This window comes from Piliocolobus tephrosceles, chromosome 6, assembly GCF_002776525.5.
Source record: "Piliocolobus tephrosceles isolate RC106 chromosome 6, ASM277652v3, whole genome shotgun sequence".
Taxonomy (NCBI): domain Eukaryota; kingdom Metazoa; phylum Chordata; class Mammalia; order Primates; family Cercopithecidae; genus Piliocolobus; species Piliocolobus tephrosceles.
Genome location: NC_045439.1, coordinates 105,805,824 through 105,821,809, shown reverse-complemented (window position 1 = coordinate 105,821,809; position 15,986 = coordinate 105,805,824). Strand labels below are relative to the sequence as shown.

Sequence of the window (15,986 nt, the reverse complement as noted above, 5' to 3'; positions counted from 1 at the left end):
TGCAAAGAGTAAATGTTGAGTAAATACTAGCTATTACTATATAATTTTTCTGAAAGAAAAAGATGAACAAAACACAGTGGAGGTGGCACTGTACAGAGACTTATAATGCAAAGAAGAAATGGTGGGCCGGGCGCGGTGCCTCAAGCCTATAATCCCAGCACTTTGGGAGGCCGAGGTGGGCAGATCACCTGAGGTTGGGAGTTCGAGACCAGCCTGACCAACATGGAGAAACCCTGTCTGTACTAAAAATACAAAATTAGCCTGACGTGGTGGCGCATGCCTGTCATCCCAGATACTTGGGAGGCTGAGGCAGGAGAATCACTTGAACCCGGGAGGCGTAGGTTGCACTGAGCCAAGATCATGCCATTGCACTCCAGCCTGGGCAACAAGAATGAAATCAATCTCAAAAAAAAAAAAAAGGGAAATGGTATACTTATATATAGAAGAGTCCATGGGACCACAAATGAGTAAGAAATTCATTCTGATGGAGACAATTTAGAGATTACTTCAGAGTTTAATTTACTTTGGGTCTTGAAGGATGAGTAGGAGTTCACTGGGTAGCAAAGGGGCTGTGGGTTTTAAGGTGTGAAAAAAAAAAGCACAGAAGTGTGAACAGCTCCACATGTTCTGGGGAAGAGGAAAAGAAGTTGTGAAAAAAAAAAGCACAGAAGTGTGAACAGCTCCACATATTCTGGGGAAGAGGAAAAACTGTTGCATTGCTGTGTTGGGGAATGAAGGTTGTTGGACTGAAAATGGTGAAGCAGACTAGAGATGGTCTTCATTGCCATGCTAGAGATTTTGGACTTTATTTTCTGCATTATGGGGAATCTGTGTGTGTATATGGTTATGTGTGTGTGTTTTAAATAGCTTGAGTTATAAGCTACCTGTCACAAAATTCATTCATTTTAATTGTACCATTAGGTGACTTTTAGTAAATGTGTGAAGTTTCACAACCATCAACATGATAAAGTTTTGGAACATTTCCATTAACCCCCAAATCCTGTGTGCCCATTTCCAGCCCCAGGCAACCATTAATCTACTTTCTGTCTCTATTGGTTTGCCTTTTCCGGACGTCTCATTTAATGAAATCATACAATATGTTGTCTTTTGTGTCTGCATTCTTAGCATAATGTTTTAAGGATCATCCATGTTGTAGCATGTATCAGTATTTATTCCTTTCTGTTGCTCAGTAGCAGCTCATTTGTGGATATGCCCATTTTGTTTATCCATTCAACATTTGATGAACATTTAGATGGTTTGTACTTTTTGGCTTTTCTGAATAATGTTGCTGAGGGCAACATTTATGTGAACATTTTATGTGTACAAGTCTTTGTGTGAACTTGGCATTTTTATTTCCCTTGAGTAGATAATCAGGAGTGGAATTGTCGTATGGTAAATTTATGTTGAACTTTTTTTTCTATGTTGCTGAGGCTGGTTTCAAACTCCTGGCCTCGGGTGATCCTCCCTTTGGCCTCCCAAAGTGCTGGGATTATAGGTGTGAGCCACCATGCCCAGCCTATGTTTAACTTTTTAGAAAACTGTCAGATTGTTTCCCACAGCAATTGCACCATTTTATTCTGTGGATTTTTAAGCAGAAGAAAGATGTGGTTTTCAATTTCTGGTAAACTGGGGAACAAACAAACCCAGAAGTTGAATGAGAAGCCAATTTAATTTTGAAAGAGTTTATAAGACTATGTACTTGTTTGAGTTTACAAAATGTTTAATTGGACCAGAATTTGAAAAAGAACTCTAAAAACTGCAAACATTGACTAAGCGAAGTTATCATAGTTGTTACTAGGTGTTCATTTCTTCTTAGGGACCAAATCAAGATAGATAAATGTGCAAGATCATCTTTTTTTTTTTTTTTTTTTTTTTTAAATCAGTAATACGTCATTTTTCTACCCCTCAGCTGATCAGTTTCCTTTGCTTGATATGGGGTGAACTTGGCCTTGGAATAGTTTACAGCTTGGTAACTGCTTCACTCAGGGAATTGCCTCATGAATTTACAGTCATCCATAAGGTATTTTCAAAATGAAAATCCAGAAATAGCCCTCTAGCAAGAAGGTTTCAATTTGGTAATTGATTCAGAAACTTTTGGGGAAAATATTGTTGCTAACTGCAGTTTGTTCAAGTCAGGCCTTTCAGCGATAAATGGCATTTCAGGTGGGGAGGGAATCATCATTAATGCCGAAAACCAGCAAAATACTCTGGCCCGGGATATGCTGTGTAAGAACAGAATGGCTAAAGTATTTGATTTTGTTCTACTCAGAAGATAATATTTTCTAAAATATATTTAGATACATTCTGTATTATGTGGCCCCTGGGCTGAAAAAAAATCCCAGAATTCATTGTTCACTTGAAAGATAGTCTTTTATAGCATGTAAGCGTCCTACAGAGAGAAGTTGATAACAGAGATAATTCCAAGTAGAATAATTTAAAAATTGTGTTTGTCTTTAGAATGCAGTGTGTGTTTTATCAGAGGGGTAGAGAGAGAATGGTAGAAGGGGTGGGTGTGGGGCTTGTTAGGAAGTCATTATAATAGATTTTGGACGAAGCTAATATTAATTTTTGTTCTTCAAGCAAAGAACAATTGATAGATGATGTAGCTTCTTCCCCACAAAAGGGAAGTTATCCTGGAATTAAAAATATTGTTTGAGAAGTCTATGAAGTAGGTAAATAACAAATGGATTACTGAGAGATGACTATATTATACTGGAGTTGATATTTTCCCCTCCCAAGGAGAAAAAAATCTAGAATCAAATTAAGTTCAGAAAGACTGGTTTCTCTGTTTCCAACATGAGGGATAAATGACATTAGAAAGAAACCAAGAGTTTTCTTCAGCTCACAACTGGTGGCACAGTGAAAGGAGAGAGCTCCTGTTAATCTCCTAGAGTGAGGCTTCTGCCACCGCTGGGAGTCCAGGCTTGCTTCAAAAGCTGGGGGTGGGGAGTAGAAGCAGTAGGGGAGCCATCACTGTGATTCTGCTGGAATCCAGGGGGGTTCTCTTGACCAAACATTCCCTTCTCACTCTCAAGTTCCGGAAATACCTTAAGCATGGAAATATCTTTTTTCTTCCTGTCTCTGATGACTTATATGACATTAATAACCTCTTTTGGACCATGGTTTTGAACACCACTGGGCCCTATCTTCAGTTTCTTCTTCAAAAGGGGAAGCCAAGGTGCTTAGTTGCATCTCAGCACAGCAGCAGCTACCTTTCCTACCACCATGCATGTGACTCGGTGTTTTCACAGGCCTGTTAGGAGAAGCTGAGGCCTCTGCACCTGCCCATTTGGTACAAACGCACATTAGATGTGAAGTCCGCTTTTGAGGGGCTAGACTTGCCCCTTGTTTCTTCTTGCCTCATGAAGAAAACTTTAGTAGTAACAGTAGCAACTAAGACAGGCTTACTGACCAGACTATGGTTATTACTTTTGCTTTCTTTCCTAGACTTTATTAATAACCTCACATTTGTTGTCTTTCTGCTTTTCCTGTGAGATCATCAGGAACAGAATTTTAAGAAGTCTGTTCTGTATTCTCATTTAAGTACCCTTTTTGAAACTGAGCAAGCTAATCCAGGATAAAGAGGTGGCCGTAAATCATTATTTTTAGCAAAAGGAGTTTAGGCATGAGTTTGGGCAGAGATCTAGAGGTGACAGATTTCATATTTTAAACTCTGTTTTCATTAACTCTCAATTTCTGCAGACACTGTAAAGTGTACTGTTTATAATTATGTAGAACTTGATGGGCTACAAAGGTTTCACAAGCATAATATTTCATTCTGTTTTTGCTGAGGTAGTTAAACATAAAAGCAGGATTAGGGATTGTTTACTACTTGCAGCAACTTTGGGGAATACTTCAGATATTTATTGAATGCTACTGAGTGTAGGGGATGCTTAGGCATTATGATATGTGGAGGAAAATGCCAGCTCAGTTGCCTTTATTCTGACTTCAGAGTATTTTATAATTTGAATGTCCTTGATATTACTTTGAAAGTAATTGATGACGAGATTTTTGCACCGTTAAAATGGTGTAATACTTAGCTGATGCTAAATTTATGGTTCACCCTAAGTAATTTACTCAAAAGAAGGGGTGGGAGTGAGGCAATGACACTGCAGGTAGTCAGAGACTCTAATAATAAAGTCTTTGGCAACATTTTTGCAATTCAATTTTAATGATTTCTAAAGCAAAGATGACAAAATATACTATGCATTCAGGATTTCTTTCCTGCACTCAGGGAAGATAGGACTGATCAGTCATGTCACCCTTTTCCTTTGAGATAGGAAGCAACTTCAGAATTCTCAGTTCTGCGTTTCCAAGAGTGACTGTCAATCAGTGGGTGTCATCTCACAAGTTAATACTTCTTTCTTTGCCTTCTCTGATCAAAAGCGTTGCTTGATCCTTTTAAACATATTTTCCCTGCAAATTGGCAGCAAATAATTTTTATTTATTTATTTTTTTGAGGTGGAGCCTTGCTCTGTTGCCAGGCTGGAGTGCTGTGGCGTGATCTTGGCTCACTGCAACCTCTGCCTCCCAGGTCAAAGTGATTCTCCTGCCTCAGCCTCCTGAGTAGCTGTGACTACAGGCATGTGCCACCAGCCTGGCTAAGTTTTGCATTTTTACTAGAGACAGGGTTTCACCATGTTGGTCAGGCTGGTCTCTAACTCCTGACCTCGTGATTTGCCCATCTTGGCCTCCCAAAGTGCTGGGATTATAGGCGTGAGCCACCCCGCCCACCCAATTTTTTTAAAAAAGTACCCGGCCAATAACTTTTTAAAAAGTGCTACACTGGCCAGGCACGGTGGCTCACGCCTGTGATCCCAGCACTTTGGAAGGCCGAGGTGGGCAGATCACGAGGTCAGTTCGAGACCAGCCTGACCAACATGGTGAAACCCTGTCTCTCCTAAAAATACAAAACTTAGCCGGGTGTGGTGGCACACATCTGTAGTCCCAGCTACTCGGGAGGCTGAGGCAGGAGAATCGCTTGGACCTGGGAGGCAGAGGTTGCTGTGAGCCAAGATCATGCCACTGCACTCCAACCTGGCGACAGAGTGAGACTCCGTCTCAAAAAAAAAAAAGAAAAGCCGGGCATGGTGGCTCATGCCTGTAATCCTAGCACTTTGGGAGGCTGAGGTGGGTGGATCATCTGAGGTCAGGAGTTAGAGACCAGCCTCAAAATGGAGAAACCCAGTCTCTACTAAAAATACAAAATTAGCCGGGTGTTGGTGCATGCCTCCCAGCTACTTGGGAGGATGAGGCAGGAGAATTGCTTGAACCTGGGAGGTGGAGGTTGCAGTGAGCCGAGATCACGCCATTGCACTCCAGTCTGGGCAACAAAAGAGAAACTCCGTCACAAACAAACAAACAAAAAGTGCTGTACTATACACCAGTGCTTCCCACACTGTAATGTGCATACAGATCACCTGGGATCCTATAAAAATGCAGATTGATTTAGTAGGTCTGGGGCGTGCTTGGGATTCTGCAGTTCCAGCAAAGTCGCAGGAGATGCCATGCTGCTAGTCTGTGGACCACACTTACCGAGTTTCTCCTAGACCCTTCACTAGAGACAAAATGTAAGCTAGGAAACTATGTACAGTCCAATTCAATAACCAAGAAAAAAGAAGAAAAGGCAAATGTTCCATTAGAAGCTGAAGTTTTATTATAGGATAACAGTACATAAAGCACATCTAAAATTGATGTGTTCAATGCACTTTTAATAAAGGTAATGTAATATTAAAGGTACAGTTTCTAAGTACAATATAACAACATTCATATTAGAATGAAAATTGGAGTATTTAAAAGACAACATTAAATCTCTCTTTTTTGTACAGCTTGTATTTACAAAATGAATCAAAATATTTTTTTTTTTTTAAATTCAGGATTCAATAAAATAAACAGCTGGAAATAAGCAGACTACTGTAAGAGTGAATTGAAAAGAAAACCCAAGGTAAGTGGAAAGTTGGATGATCCGCTAATAAAGATCATTAGCAAAGTTTTAGTTCAGTACTAGTTTTAGGATTCCCATAAATGGCTTGCATTTTTAGTGTGGCAGAAAAGGAGTTTTTACATACTGTACACAAAACAGACCATATATTCATAGGTACAGTATTACTGTTTCCAAACTTGCATGTATATTTACAGAAGGCTGAGTTTGTTTACTCACACAGAGGTTTGTGAAATTTGTGTGCTTCATCCTCAAGACCTACACACAATTAGAATCAGCATTTCATGTGGTCTTCTTAAATGTGGCTTTAATACTTGGTTGTAGAAGAGAATGTTAACCATAAGGCTTGGCTTACTTTATAAATTTCACAAAACAACCCAGGAAAAAAGTTTTAATTGGGGCACACTTGTTATCATTTAACAATTGTCAAATGCTGACCTGTGCTAGCCATTGTGCAGACGCAAAGAGATACATACAATCTCTACCCTCAGGAAGCTTAGGATGCTAACTGGTGCTTTAAAAAAAAAGGTTTCAATCTCTTTCCAAGCGAGGCAGTTAAGGAATGATGTGATTCATATTAAAAGAGATTTCTCCCTCAACTGTAGCCAATCCACTTTAAAAGGTTAACTACTACCATTAGCTCTCATTAACCACACAATTGCATTTATAGTTAAGGTAACAGCAACTCTTCCACAAAAATGGAAAATGTCTAGAATTGTGGGTAAATATGCAGTGCATGGAAGCCAATAATCATGGCTTGAGAATTTATCACCTTCAATTACAAAAAGTGCAGTAAACAGAAACGTTTGCTCTACATTTATAAATTGCTCAAAAATCTTTGCTAAAGATCTTACAAATTCAGTAATATTACAGAACAATTCTAATCAATATTTAATAAGGTTAACTACATCCTTAGTTAGATATTTGATAAACTTTGCTTTTTAATAATGCCAATAGATCTTGGGAGAATGTGCAGAAAGGCTTAATTAAGCTCATTATTAAATAACTTTAAAAATGAAGGTCCTTCACTCAGTTCATGGAACTGGTTGAGGTTATATTGAAACAGAACATCCCGTGTCGAATTTGCTTTATGGCCCATGTTCTGGCAGAGGACGTCTCCATCCTTCTCATGACTCAGGTAGGAGGGGAAAGGTTTATTCTGCCATCAAGCCATCTAGGATATTTTATATAAATGCCTATTATCTATAATAGGAGCTAAGAATACAACTCTGTTAGGTGCCCATAATATAATTCCTTAATAAGAAAAAAAAGTATATTACTCCATTAAACAAGTTTCTTTAGGATCTTGAAGGCCTGGCAAATTATTTTTCAGCTTAGGAGATATGCTATAAAGCCAAGTAGCAAACATAAAGTAAATGCTAATAAGTTTCCATATAGCCATATTTATAAACAAATTCACCCTATAGATGTCAAATATCCATACTAAGGAAGTAATTTTATCCTAATTAAATACACTCTAGAATAATTTATATAACGATATTATGTATTTAAAGAGAAAAGCATGTCCCAAATCCAGCACTCTGATACAGCTGCCAGTTGGGCATAGGTAGAGATATATATATATATGTATATATATACAAATATATAGTTATACTCAGTGAAATTAACAAGACCCAAAGGTGGTATTGTCTAGGAATAAAAGGGATATTTTTTGTTGTTCACAAAAGTAACTTGTCTAGCACCACACATCAGAAAAACACAAAAATAGCACACTCTAGTTCTAAACAGCTATGTCTAAAATAGATTATATAGTAAAACTGGTATTATACAGCATATTGTGGATTTGATAAACAGATAAATATTTGCACTGAGTAGGCTGTTTATAATATAACATTTTCTTATCTATACAGAATGAAAGCCAAAAAGTTAACTGTATAGAGATGTGCAGAACAACATTAAATATTATGACTCAAAAGCAGGGACAGGTAAATTTGAAAGAAGAGTAAGAGAGAAAATGTTTACAGGCCATTACAAGTTCTTAAGTTAATAGTAAATAAGGAATCGATTGCTCAAGTTGAAGAAAGCAGTAAACAAGAGATTGCATTTACATGCAGATGTCTAAAATTTGTATTTTTTAAGTCTATGCACAAAAGTCATTTGTTTTATTGCTTGACATTCAGTTATGGCTAGATTATTTAACCTATTTTTTTTGTACTTTGGAAACAAGAATATTGTTAAAGGTGCCATAAAAATGGACAACATTGAAAACGGTTTGCAAATAAACCACCTAACACTGCAGTTCTTTATACATATTAAAAGCCTTGTCTGGGGTTTGTCATATGTTAAATATTATTTAAACTGGGAAAATATGTTGTAGCTTGAAGCCACCCATTGGCCCAAACATCCAATACAAAAACACATCTCCACAAAAGGAGCAGGCAGACAATACAGGTACATTTATAGAAGCAGCCAGCTAATGTCCTAATGTTTAAAAATTTACCACTGTTTAACATGAGATTTCAGACTGTGTGGATAACAAGAGAATTTTGGATTCAGGAAGATGTATACAGTACATATGGATTTTTTTTTTTTTTTTTGTGAAATCATTTTCACTATATTGCTCAAGAATTATCTGCATTTACATATGCAATCTGTTCAATGATAAGTTCCTAGAAATAGTATTCATCCACATTAAAGTAATAATGATGAAAAAGGAATCACACATGAACACTGGAGAGAATTTAGTTGTTCTTAGAGAACAACATAATGGCATGTGCAGCATGTCAAAGCTAATAGCAAGTTATCTTTCATTAGTTCTTAGAAGGATGAAAGAAAAAGAAGTGTGGTACTGCTAATGTGGCAAAGTACACTAAATGTAAACAGCAAACACAGATTTTTCTAGGCATCTATTTAAAATATTCATATTCACTTTCTCAATATAAGACTCCATGTTATGTTGCATCACTGAAAAAAGGTTGTTTCTATTTGGATTGAATATTCTGTCATTCATTTATAAATAAATGACTGAATGTATTTATTGCTCTAAGTTCTGAGGGTTTGGTTGAACATGGAGATCCCCCCTGCCCATCTAGGATGGCTACTTGGTATGAAGTCAGGCTTCTGGATTCTTTTAAAAATTATTCTGAGAGCCTGACAACACTGATCTCAGCTACACAGACAGACAGACAGATCCAGAAGTGAAACCAATTGCACTGTGGAGACATTGCTAGTCAGTCTTCTCATCTCTTAAAAATAAATAGCAAGAGGAAGGTCTCTATAATAAAATCTGATTGAACCTCTTTACTAATATTATATTTAGGTACAGAATAGAAGACCTGTATCATAGACTATTACCAATAGATCAAGATTTACTGTTGCAATTGCATTTCTGGGCTCATTACTTGATCTATAATATAAAGTTGTTTTCATGGGGTTCTATATCATAACTTTATAAGAAGAGGCAATCACATGTTATGTAAAAATGTCAATAACGTGTGTATGTATACACACATATACAAATACACCCAGAGAGGAGAGATTCCTACCATTTTCCATATTCTTTATTATCAAAAACAACATGGTAAAGGTATCCTTTTCATCTTATAGACATGGGAAGTTTTCCCAGATTATGTTCCTCTGTCATAGTAAGAAAATATATAAATCTTCTTGTGAATGTGTATCCCAAGATGGAAGAATCAGAGCCAACAATTACATTGAACTTCTCTGACTTTATGGAAAGTAATATGTGGAATATGATAAAACTATTTCAAAAATATAACATGTAACACTAAATGTTGGCTCGAGGTGCTGCTGTCATACAGGCAGGTTTTGTTTTGTCTTTAAACATTAGCTCTTATAATGCATCAGATATAAACTACACATGTAGAAGTAAGAATTGTTTTCCATGAAGGAATTTTTGGTTTGCTTCTAGACGAGAACACATGAAAACAATAGTTAATTGCTGGTATTTTGTATTTTATCTTTTACCTGTATCACTGTACTGATAGGCAGGTCTCTCCTCTTATTACTGCTTTTAAAATTTTTCATCCTTAATATGTAGAATTTGAAATAGTTTTTAACATATGATGCTATATATATATATATCATGAATATTTTAATTATTAGAGAAATGGTAACTGGAATACGCAAGGACTATACTTTGAATGATGCTCTTTGCTGGTACATTATCTATTAATTTATCTTTTGAACACATTGGCATAACTTTGCTTTGGAAGTTATTCAGTGTTTTGAAACACAAGACTGAAGAGCACGTCAAGTTCTGAACTCAACAAAATGAGACGAGAGTAAAGAGTTTACACACACGCAGTTCTATATAGTTCACTTGTGCCTTGGAGGGATAGTATTATTATCATTATTATTAATAATAAAAAACACAATTTGTCCCAGTAGTACTGGCCACCCTGTTTTAAGAGTTTTAGGAGATCCCTGAGCACATTGTTTCTGACTCTTAACCCCAACTCCAAAATGATAGGGCTTCTATCGTTGATATCAAGATGGATTGTCATTCACAGTAAGTCAATTATAAGGTGCTTATTTACCCTTGTTTTTCACCAATCAGCACAAAGAACTGTCAGAAAATAACTTTTTATTATTATCTTAAAATAATAGCATTGGAAGGACATATGATTTAAACAATCAATGTTTGAAACAGTGGCTTTAGGATTATTATCTGGCTGCCCCTCAACAATAAGAAGTGATTCGATCGACATTCCTTAGCCAAAAACAAAAGGCAAAACAAAACAAAAAAAAAACCCAAAAAACAAAAAAACCCCAAAAACTGTACAAATATGTATTTTTCCCTGAGGGATCAAGGTACACCCGCAAGTGCTCTATGTACATATTGCACTAGAGAGGAATGAAGAACATGTGCAAAAAAGCAACAATGAGAGAAGCTTACATACTACTTAAACCTTTTCATGAAAGATACTACTAGGTTTTGCATTTTGGAATGTCGGAACACAACAGCTAGCCATTCCTTAGTCTAAAACTAAAAACACACATTTCTACTATGGCACATTCAATGAAATAAAAAGTTTTCCAAAGACAGATAGACAAATTCCATCAAGAAAATAATACAAAGTTTGTTTGTTTGTATTTTTTTTTTTAGAAAATTACATTACTTTCTTTCTTTGTTTCACATTACAAAATCTTTTTTTCTTTACACAAATCACATTTTATTGCAGGAATATTTCAAGTGCCATCAAATATTTATAGAAGGGTTAAAAAAATAGAAGTCTCTCTAAAGTGGTCCAGACAAGGCTTTGTATAGAATAAATCTTTTTTTTTTCCCCATCTTCTAGTTTTGATTTAAGTATTTTGAATACATTTTCTTTTCCATTGACACTTAGTAGCCTAGAAGCGGTCCGACGCACACACATCATACACATGCAAATCTCTCTCTCTCTCACACACACACACACACACACACACTCCTTCCTCACCTGACTCTCAGCCCACCCCCATATGCTCACAGATAACTGGGTATCCACACTATAAAGAACAACCAAACTTAGAAGCAGTGTCTTAAGTCATGTTTTTCTTAAGTTAGAAAGGGTGAATTAGGATGCTGAAGACTTTAAAAAAAATCCATAGCTTTAATACAAATTAAGATGCTGAACACTTTTTAAAAAATCCATAGCTTTAACACAGTTTGCAAACTGTCCAAAAAGCACTTTCATCTGTACTTTTGTTTGCATTGTGACCAAGGCCAGGTTTTTCACAATATAATAACCATTTGGACACCAGTGGAACAGAAGGTATTCAGGCTTTGTACAAAAGCCTTATTTGCCTTATGTAAAACAATTGTATAAAGGCATTATAGCAGCGGGGCTGACACTGATGTGGTTCCAATCCTTAAGACTATTGGAGATTGAAATTTAGGAAACTTTAATTATAAGAACTGTCAAGGATAATTGTTCTGATATCACCCAAGTATTTTATAGGTTACATAGGTGTTTTTATAATAATGAAGAAAGGAAAATGCAAAGTTTTTCATATCCTTTTCTGAGCTCCATATTTTTTTTTAAACTGAATTTATTGTTTAACATCAGATCCCAACTTCGATCCAAATAGTAGTCAGTTGTTTTCTTGTTTCACGGAGCATGTCTCTGTCTACTATTCCATTCTACTCTGTCAATCAGTTGCCTTGGCTCTTAAGCTCCACCCCTGCTTTTCTTTCAGAAACACCTGGGAAGAAGCATCATATTACCTATCTTGGTTTACCATAAAAGCAATGTCACCATGGCATGGCTATTACTGAGGTTAGAGCATGAGTTTGTTTGTTTGTAGCTACATGCAGAATCCTTTCTGGGACAAGGAATTTCTTTTAAGTTCAACATTATGTTCTCTCTCACCCTTAGAGAAATTTAATTAGCTTTTATTATTTCACAAATCGACACTGGAATTAGGTTTAGTTGCTCTTTAATGCGCTAGCACCTGAGGCTGGTCATATTCAGAAAGCTTTGGTTAAAAAGAAGTTAATATACTTTAATAAAACCATCCCCAAATTTAGTGAATCTGAATGACAACAAAACAAAACCAAAACCAAAAAAAAAAAAACAAAACTCAAACAAGAACAAAACACCATTTCCCCTCAAAGGAGAAATAATAGAAAAAAAAATGGATGAATAAATAACTGAACTAAGCTTGGTACTCTTTTCAGAGTATAAATACTATTGATCTTTAAAGGAACTATGCTTGCTTAAATTAAAGATTTGATTTAACCCTTCTTGCCCCAATATAAATACTATATGCTGACAGTTAGCATCTCTCTATAAACACATAAAATTTTACATGCCTGTAAGAAATTTAAAGGAATATTACTCTTATCTTCTATTTATGGTTAAACTCTTACTATGTTTTTGAAAAAAAAGTTGGATGTTATTTAGGCTTCATACACACATCTGTGTGAATAATACCTTCCCCTTTTCCAAGTCCCTCAGGAAACAAGTCAGAAAAGTCAGTGGAGTTAGAAACAGTGAAGTGCTCTGGGAAGCCCATGCTGGTAACCCAGCATGACGTGAAGAGCTGCAGTTCCTGTAGAAGATTCCACAGGGACCCCAATGGCAGAGGAGACTATTTCTCAGACATAAAGGGCTGTGTGGAAACTCCTACCTTAACACCCATCGGAGATGTTCCCTTTTCTGTACAAAATGGTCTTTGACCAGTAGTTTGAATCCCACCCCTAGTGCGACTAAAATCATCGTCTAAATGCCTACATTCCCAAAAGGTCACTTGTTTTTAAAATATGCACACCTGTTTATCAGGCTGTTCCTTTCCCCTTCCCCTACTAGGGATTATTAAAAAAAAAAACAAAAACAAAACAAAAAAACCCCATGAAATTAAACAAAATAAACTCAGTATTTCTCACCTGAACACACAAGCCAAATACTCTTCTAAATATTTAATAAAATAAATTACCCACAGTTTCCTAGTGAAGATAAATACAAGAGTATATGTTTGCAGCTAGCATCAACTTCACTTTAAAGGCTTAAAGTATTTAATATTTAAATAAGAGAAACTGGTTCAACGTTGTATGCTTCCCTCACCCTCCTATCCATCGTTTTTCAAATATGAAGAGCAATATATAGCATCTATTGACAACAAATCTAGAATCAGTTCACTTTGAGATAAACTCACAGGGTTCCTAGATTATACCAAGAACAGTTAAACATTCACAGAGTAAATGCCTCATGTCCTCACATGGGGAGTGTGCGTTTGCTCGAGATATAATCTTTGGGTCCTTCTTATAATAAAAGCTAGATTCCAATAAATATTCTGGTTATTGATTCGTTCTCAAAGCATAAGAATTCCAAGTTGAGACCGAGTCCGTATTTAACTACTGAATTGTGTAAAATGAGCTTCCCCTCCCTTGCCTCCGTGAGGTGGCATTTTAAGAAGCTTTAAAAACAAAACAAAACAAAAAAAGAGCATGATGGTATACGTCCACCGTGCCAATCAATCATTCAACTTTGTATGAAGCATAAACACATCTATCCTTAAACTTACCAAAAAGCAAAGTGTAATTTAGGGAGAGTTCCGTTTCTAATTCCAAATTCACATGTTTAAAAAAAAAAAAAATCCAACGTGGTGATTTCTAGATATGACCAGCCAGTCTATTAAAAGTAATTTTGTAAACAGCAGCATAAATACCTCCCGACGTACCTTCCAAGCCTTCTCAGTTAAACTTGTGTTTCTGGTGCACATGCGACACGACAGTGAACACGCTAGCATTTAATTTAAAGAAAAAGGTGCAAAATGAAAGTGCCTTATCAATTCAACAGGAAAAGCTACACCAGTAACTACATTTTATATTACTTAAAACAATATATAAACAATATCTCTTTTAGCTATATATAGTCTTCATGCCCATTTACCCTGTAATATATTATAATGCTATTGTTGCTACTGCTATGGACCCTTTTCATGCCATCCTGCGGACTGGCAATAATCGGTGAAAAAATAAAAACTTCCTTCATGAAACAAAGAGCCAGTTGTGCAAAGTAATGCTGCAACCTCCGCTATGCACACCAGTCACCGATTATTGCTGGACTCTCTGTTGTTACTGACAGATTGCTGACTCTGTAGAAAGTCTGTGGGCAGTGAGCTACAAGAAAAGGAAATCCTCCGACTTTAGTACCCTCCTTCTGTTGTAAACAGAGGTCAACGATCAAGAAGTCAAGACAGAAAAAGGGTCCATATCTGTAGGCATAATGGAAATCATATGCATGAGAAAAACAAGTTCAACTTTTATTTGTTTTCATTGTTTCCCCTCCTTTGCCTGACCCCGATCACCAAAAGATGTGCAGTGTGTGGCGCTCCAGGTCTGTGCAGGGCCATATAAAGTGTCTCGGTTAATTTTTTTTGTTTGTTTTTCATGTTTGTACTTCAGACATTCTAGAGGTGCTTAGGTGATAACATTTACCCATCAATTTGCATTGCTGGCTCAAATTCTGAAGTGAACAACTCCTTGTATAATGGAGGAAAATGAAGTCGCACAATGTCTGGGTATATTGCTTTAAATGCCATTAGCTTTTCTGTATGTCGTCCACATAAGGCTCTTAATGTAGATACCTTGCATATTAACTGTAAGTGGAAGAAAGGACACACTGTCAGGCAAGAACAGGCATGAGCATCAAAGATCAGGGAATCTGAATGATCTTTATGACATTGTTCATAATGGTGAAACACCCTTAAAGCAACTTAAACATCTCGTAGCAGAGGATTGGTAAAAATAAATGATGGCTGGGCGCGGTGGCTCACGCCTGTAATTCTAGCATTTTTGGAAGCTGAGGCAGGTGGATTGCCTGAGCTCAGGAGTTCGAGACCAGCCTGGGCAACACGGCAAAACTCCGTCTCTACTGAAAAAAAAAAAATTAGCCAGGCATGGCAGTGTGTGCCTGTAATCCCAGCTACTTGGGAGGCTGAGGCAGGAGAATTGCTAGAACCCGGGAGGTGGAAGTTTCAGTGAGCCAAGATCGCGCCACTGCACTCCAGCTTGGGTGACAGAGTGAGACTCTGTCTCTTAAAAAAAAAATAAATAAATAAATGATGATATAGTCATGTCATAGAATGCCAAGTATACATTAAATATGATTTTCAAGATGAATAATTTAATAACTAGAAAAGATGTTCATAAGCAAAAGTTGGCACAGCTTGTCAGCGGCAGACTCATACAGAATCCAAGGCTCTTGACTTCTCCTCCTACTCCAAGATGCCTTCTCTCTACTTCCTGGAACCCTGCCCTCTACCACTGTGCAAAAAGAAGCTGTCTGGTGATAGAGAAGCGGGTGAGGGGCAGTGGTGGGTGGGTAGCGAGGGCACTGCAACCGGAGATGATGGCATACTCTACACATTTTATGCAGAACTGGCACTAGTCAACTCCGATAACTACAAGTTTCTTTTCGATAAGAAGTTTTGCCTGTAATAAAGCGATGCTGGGTCTGAGCAAAATAATAGAGTCAGAAGACCTGGATGGAGGTCCCAGCATTGACCATTTACCAGCTGAGGGTAATGACACAATTTGCAAAATTACTTTTAGATTCCACGGCACCTCACAAAGGCA

At 36.9% G+C, this 15,986-nt stretch overlaps 1 protein-coding gene across 4 annotated transcripts in view; it reads right to left on the bottom strand.

Annotated features, from left to right (window-relative positions):
• Positions 1-5,633: 5,633 nt before the first annotated feature.
• Positions 5,634-15,986, bottom strand: part of RORA (RAR related orphan receptor A) — a 356,396-nt gene continuing 346,043 nt past the window's right edge. For all 4 annotated transcript variants that reach the window (XM_023228591.2, XM_023228593.2, XM_023228592.1 and 1 more), the window contains one exon: positions 5,634-15,007. In XM_023228591.2, coding sequence (XP_023084359.1) covers positions 14,843-15,007 — 165 coding nt within the window. In that variant the 3' untranslated portion in view covers positions 5,634-14,842. The remainder of the gene's footprint in view (positions 15,008-15,986) is intronic.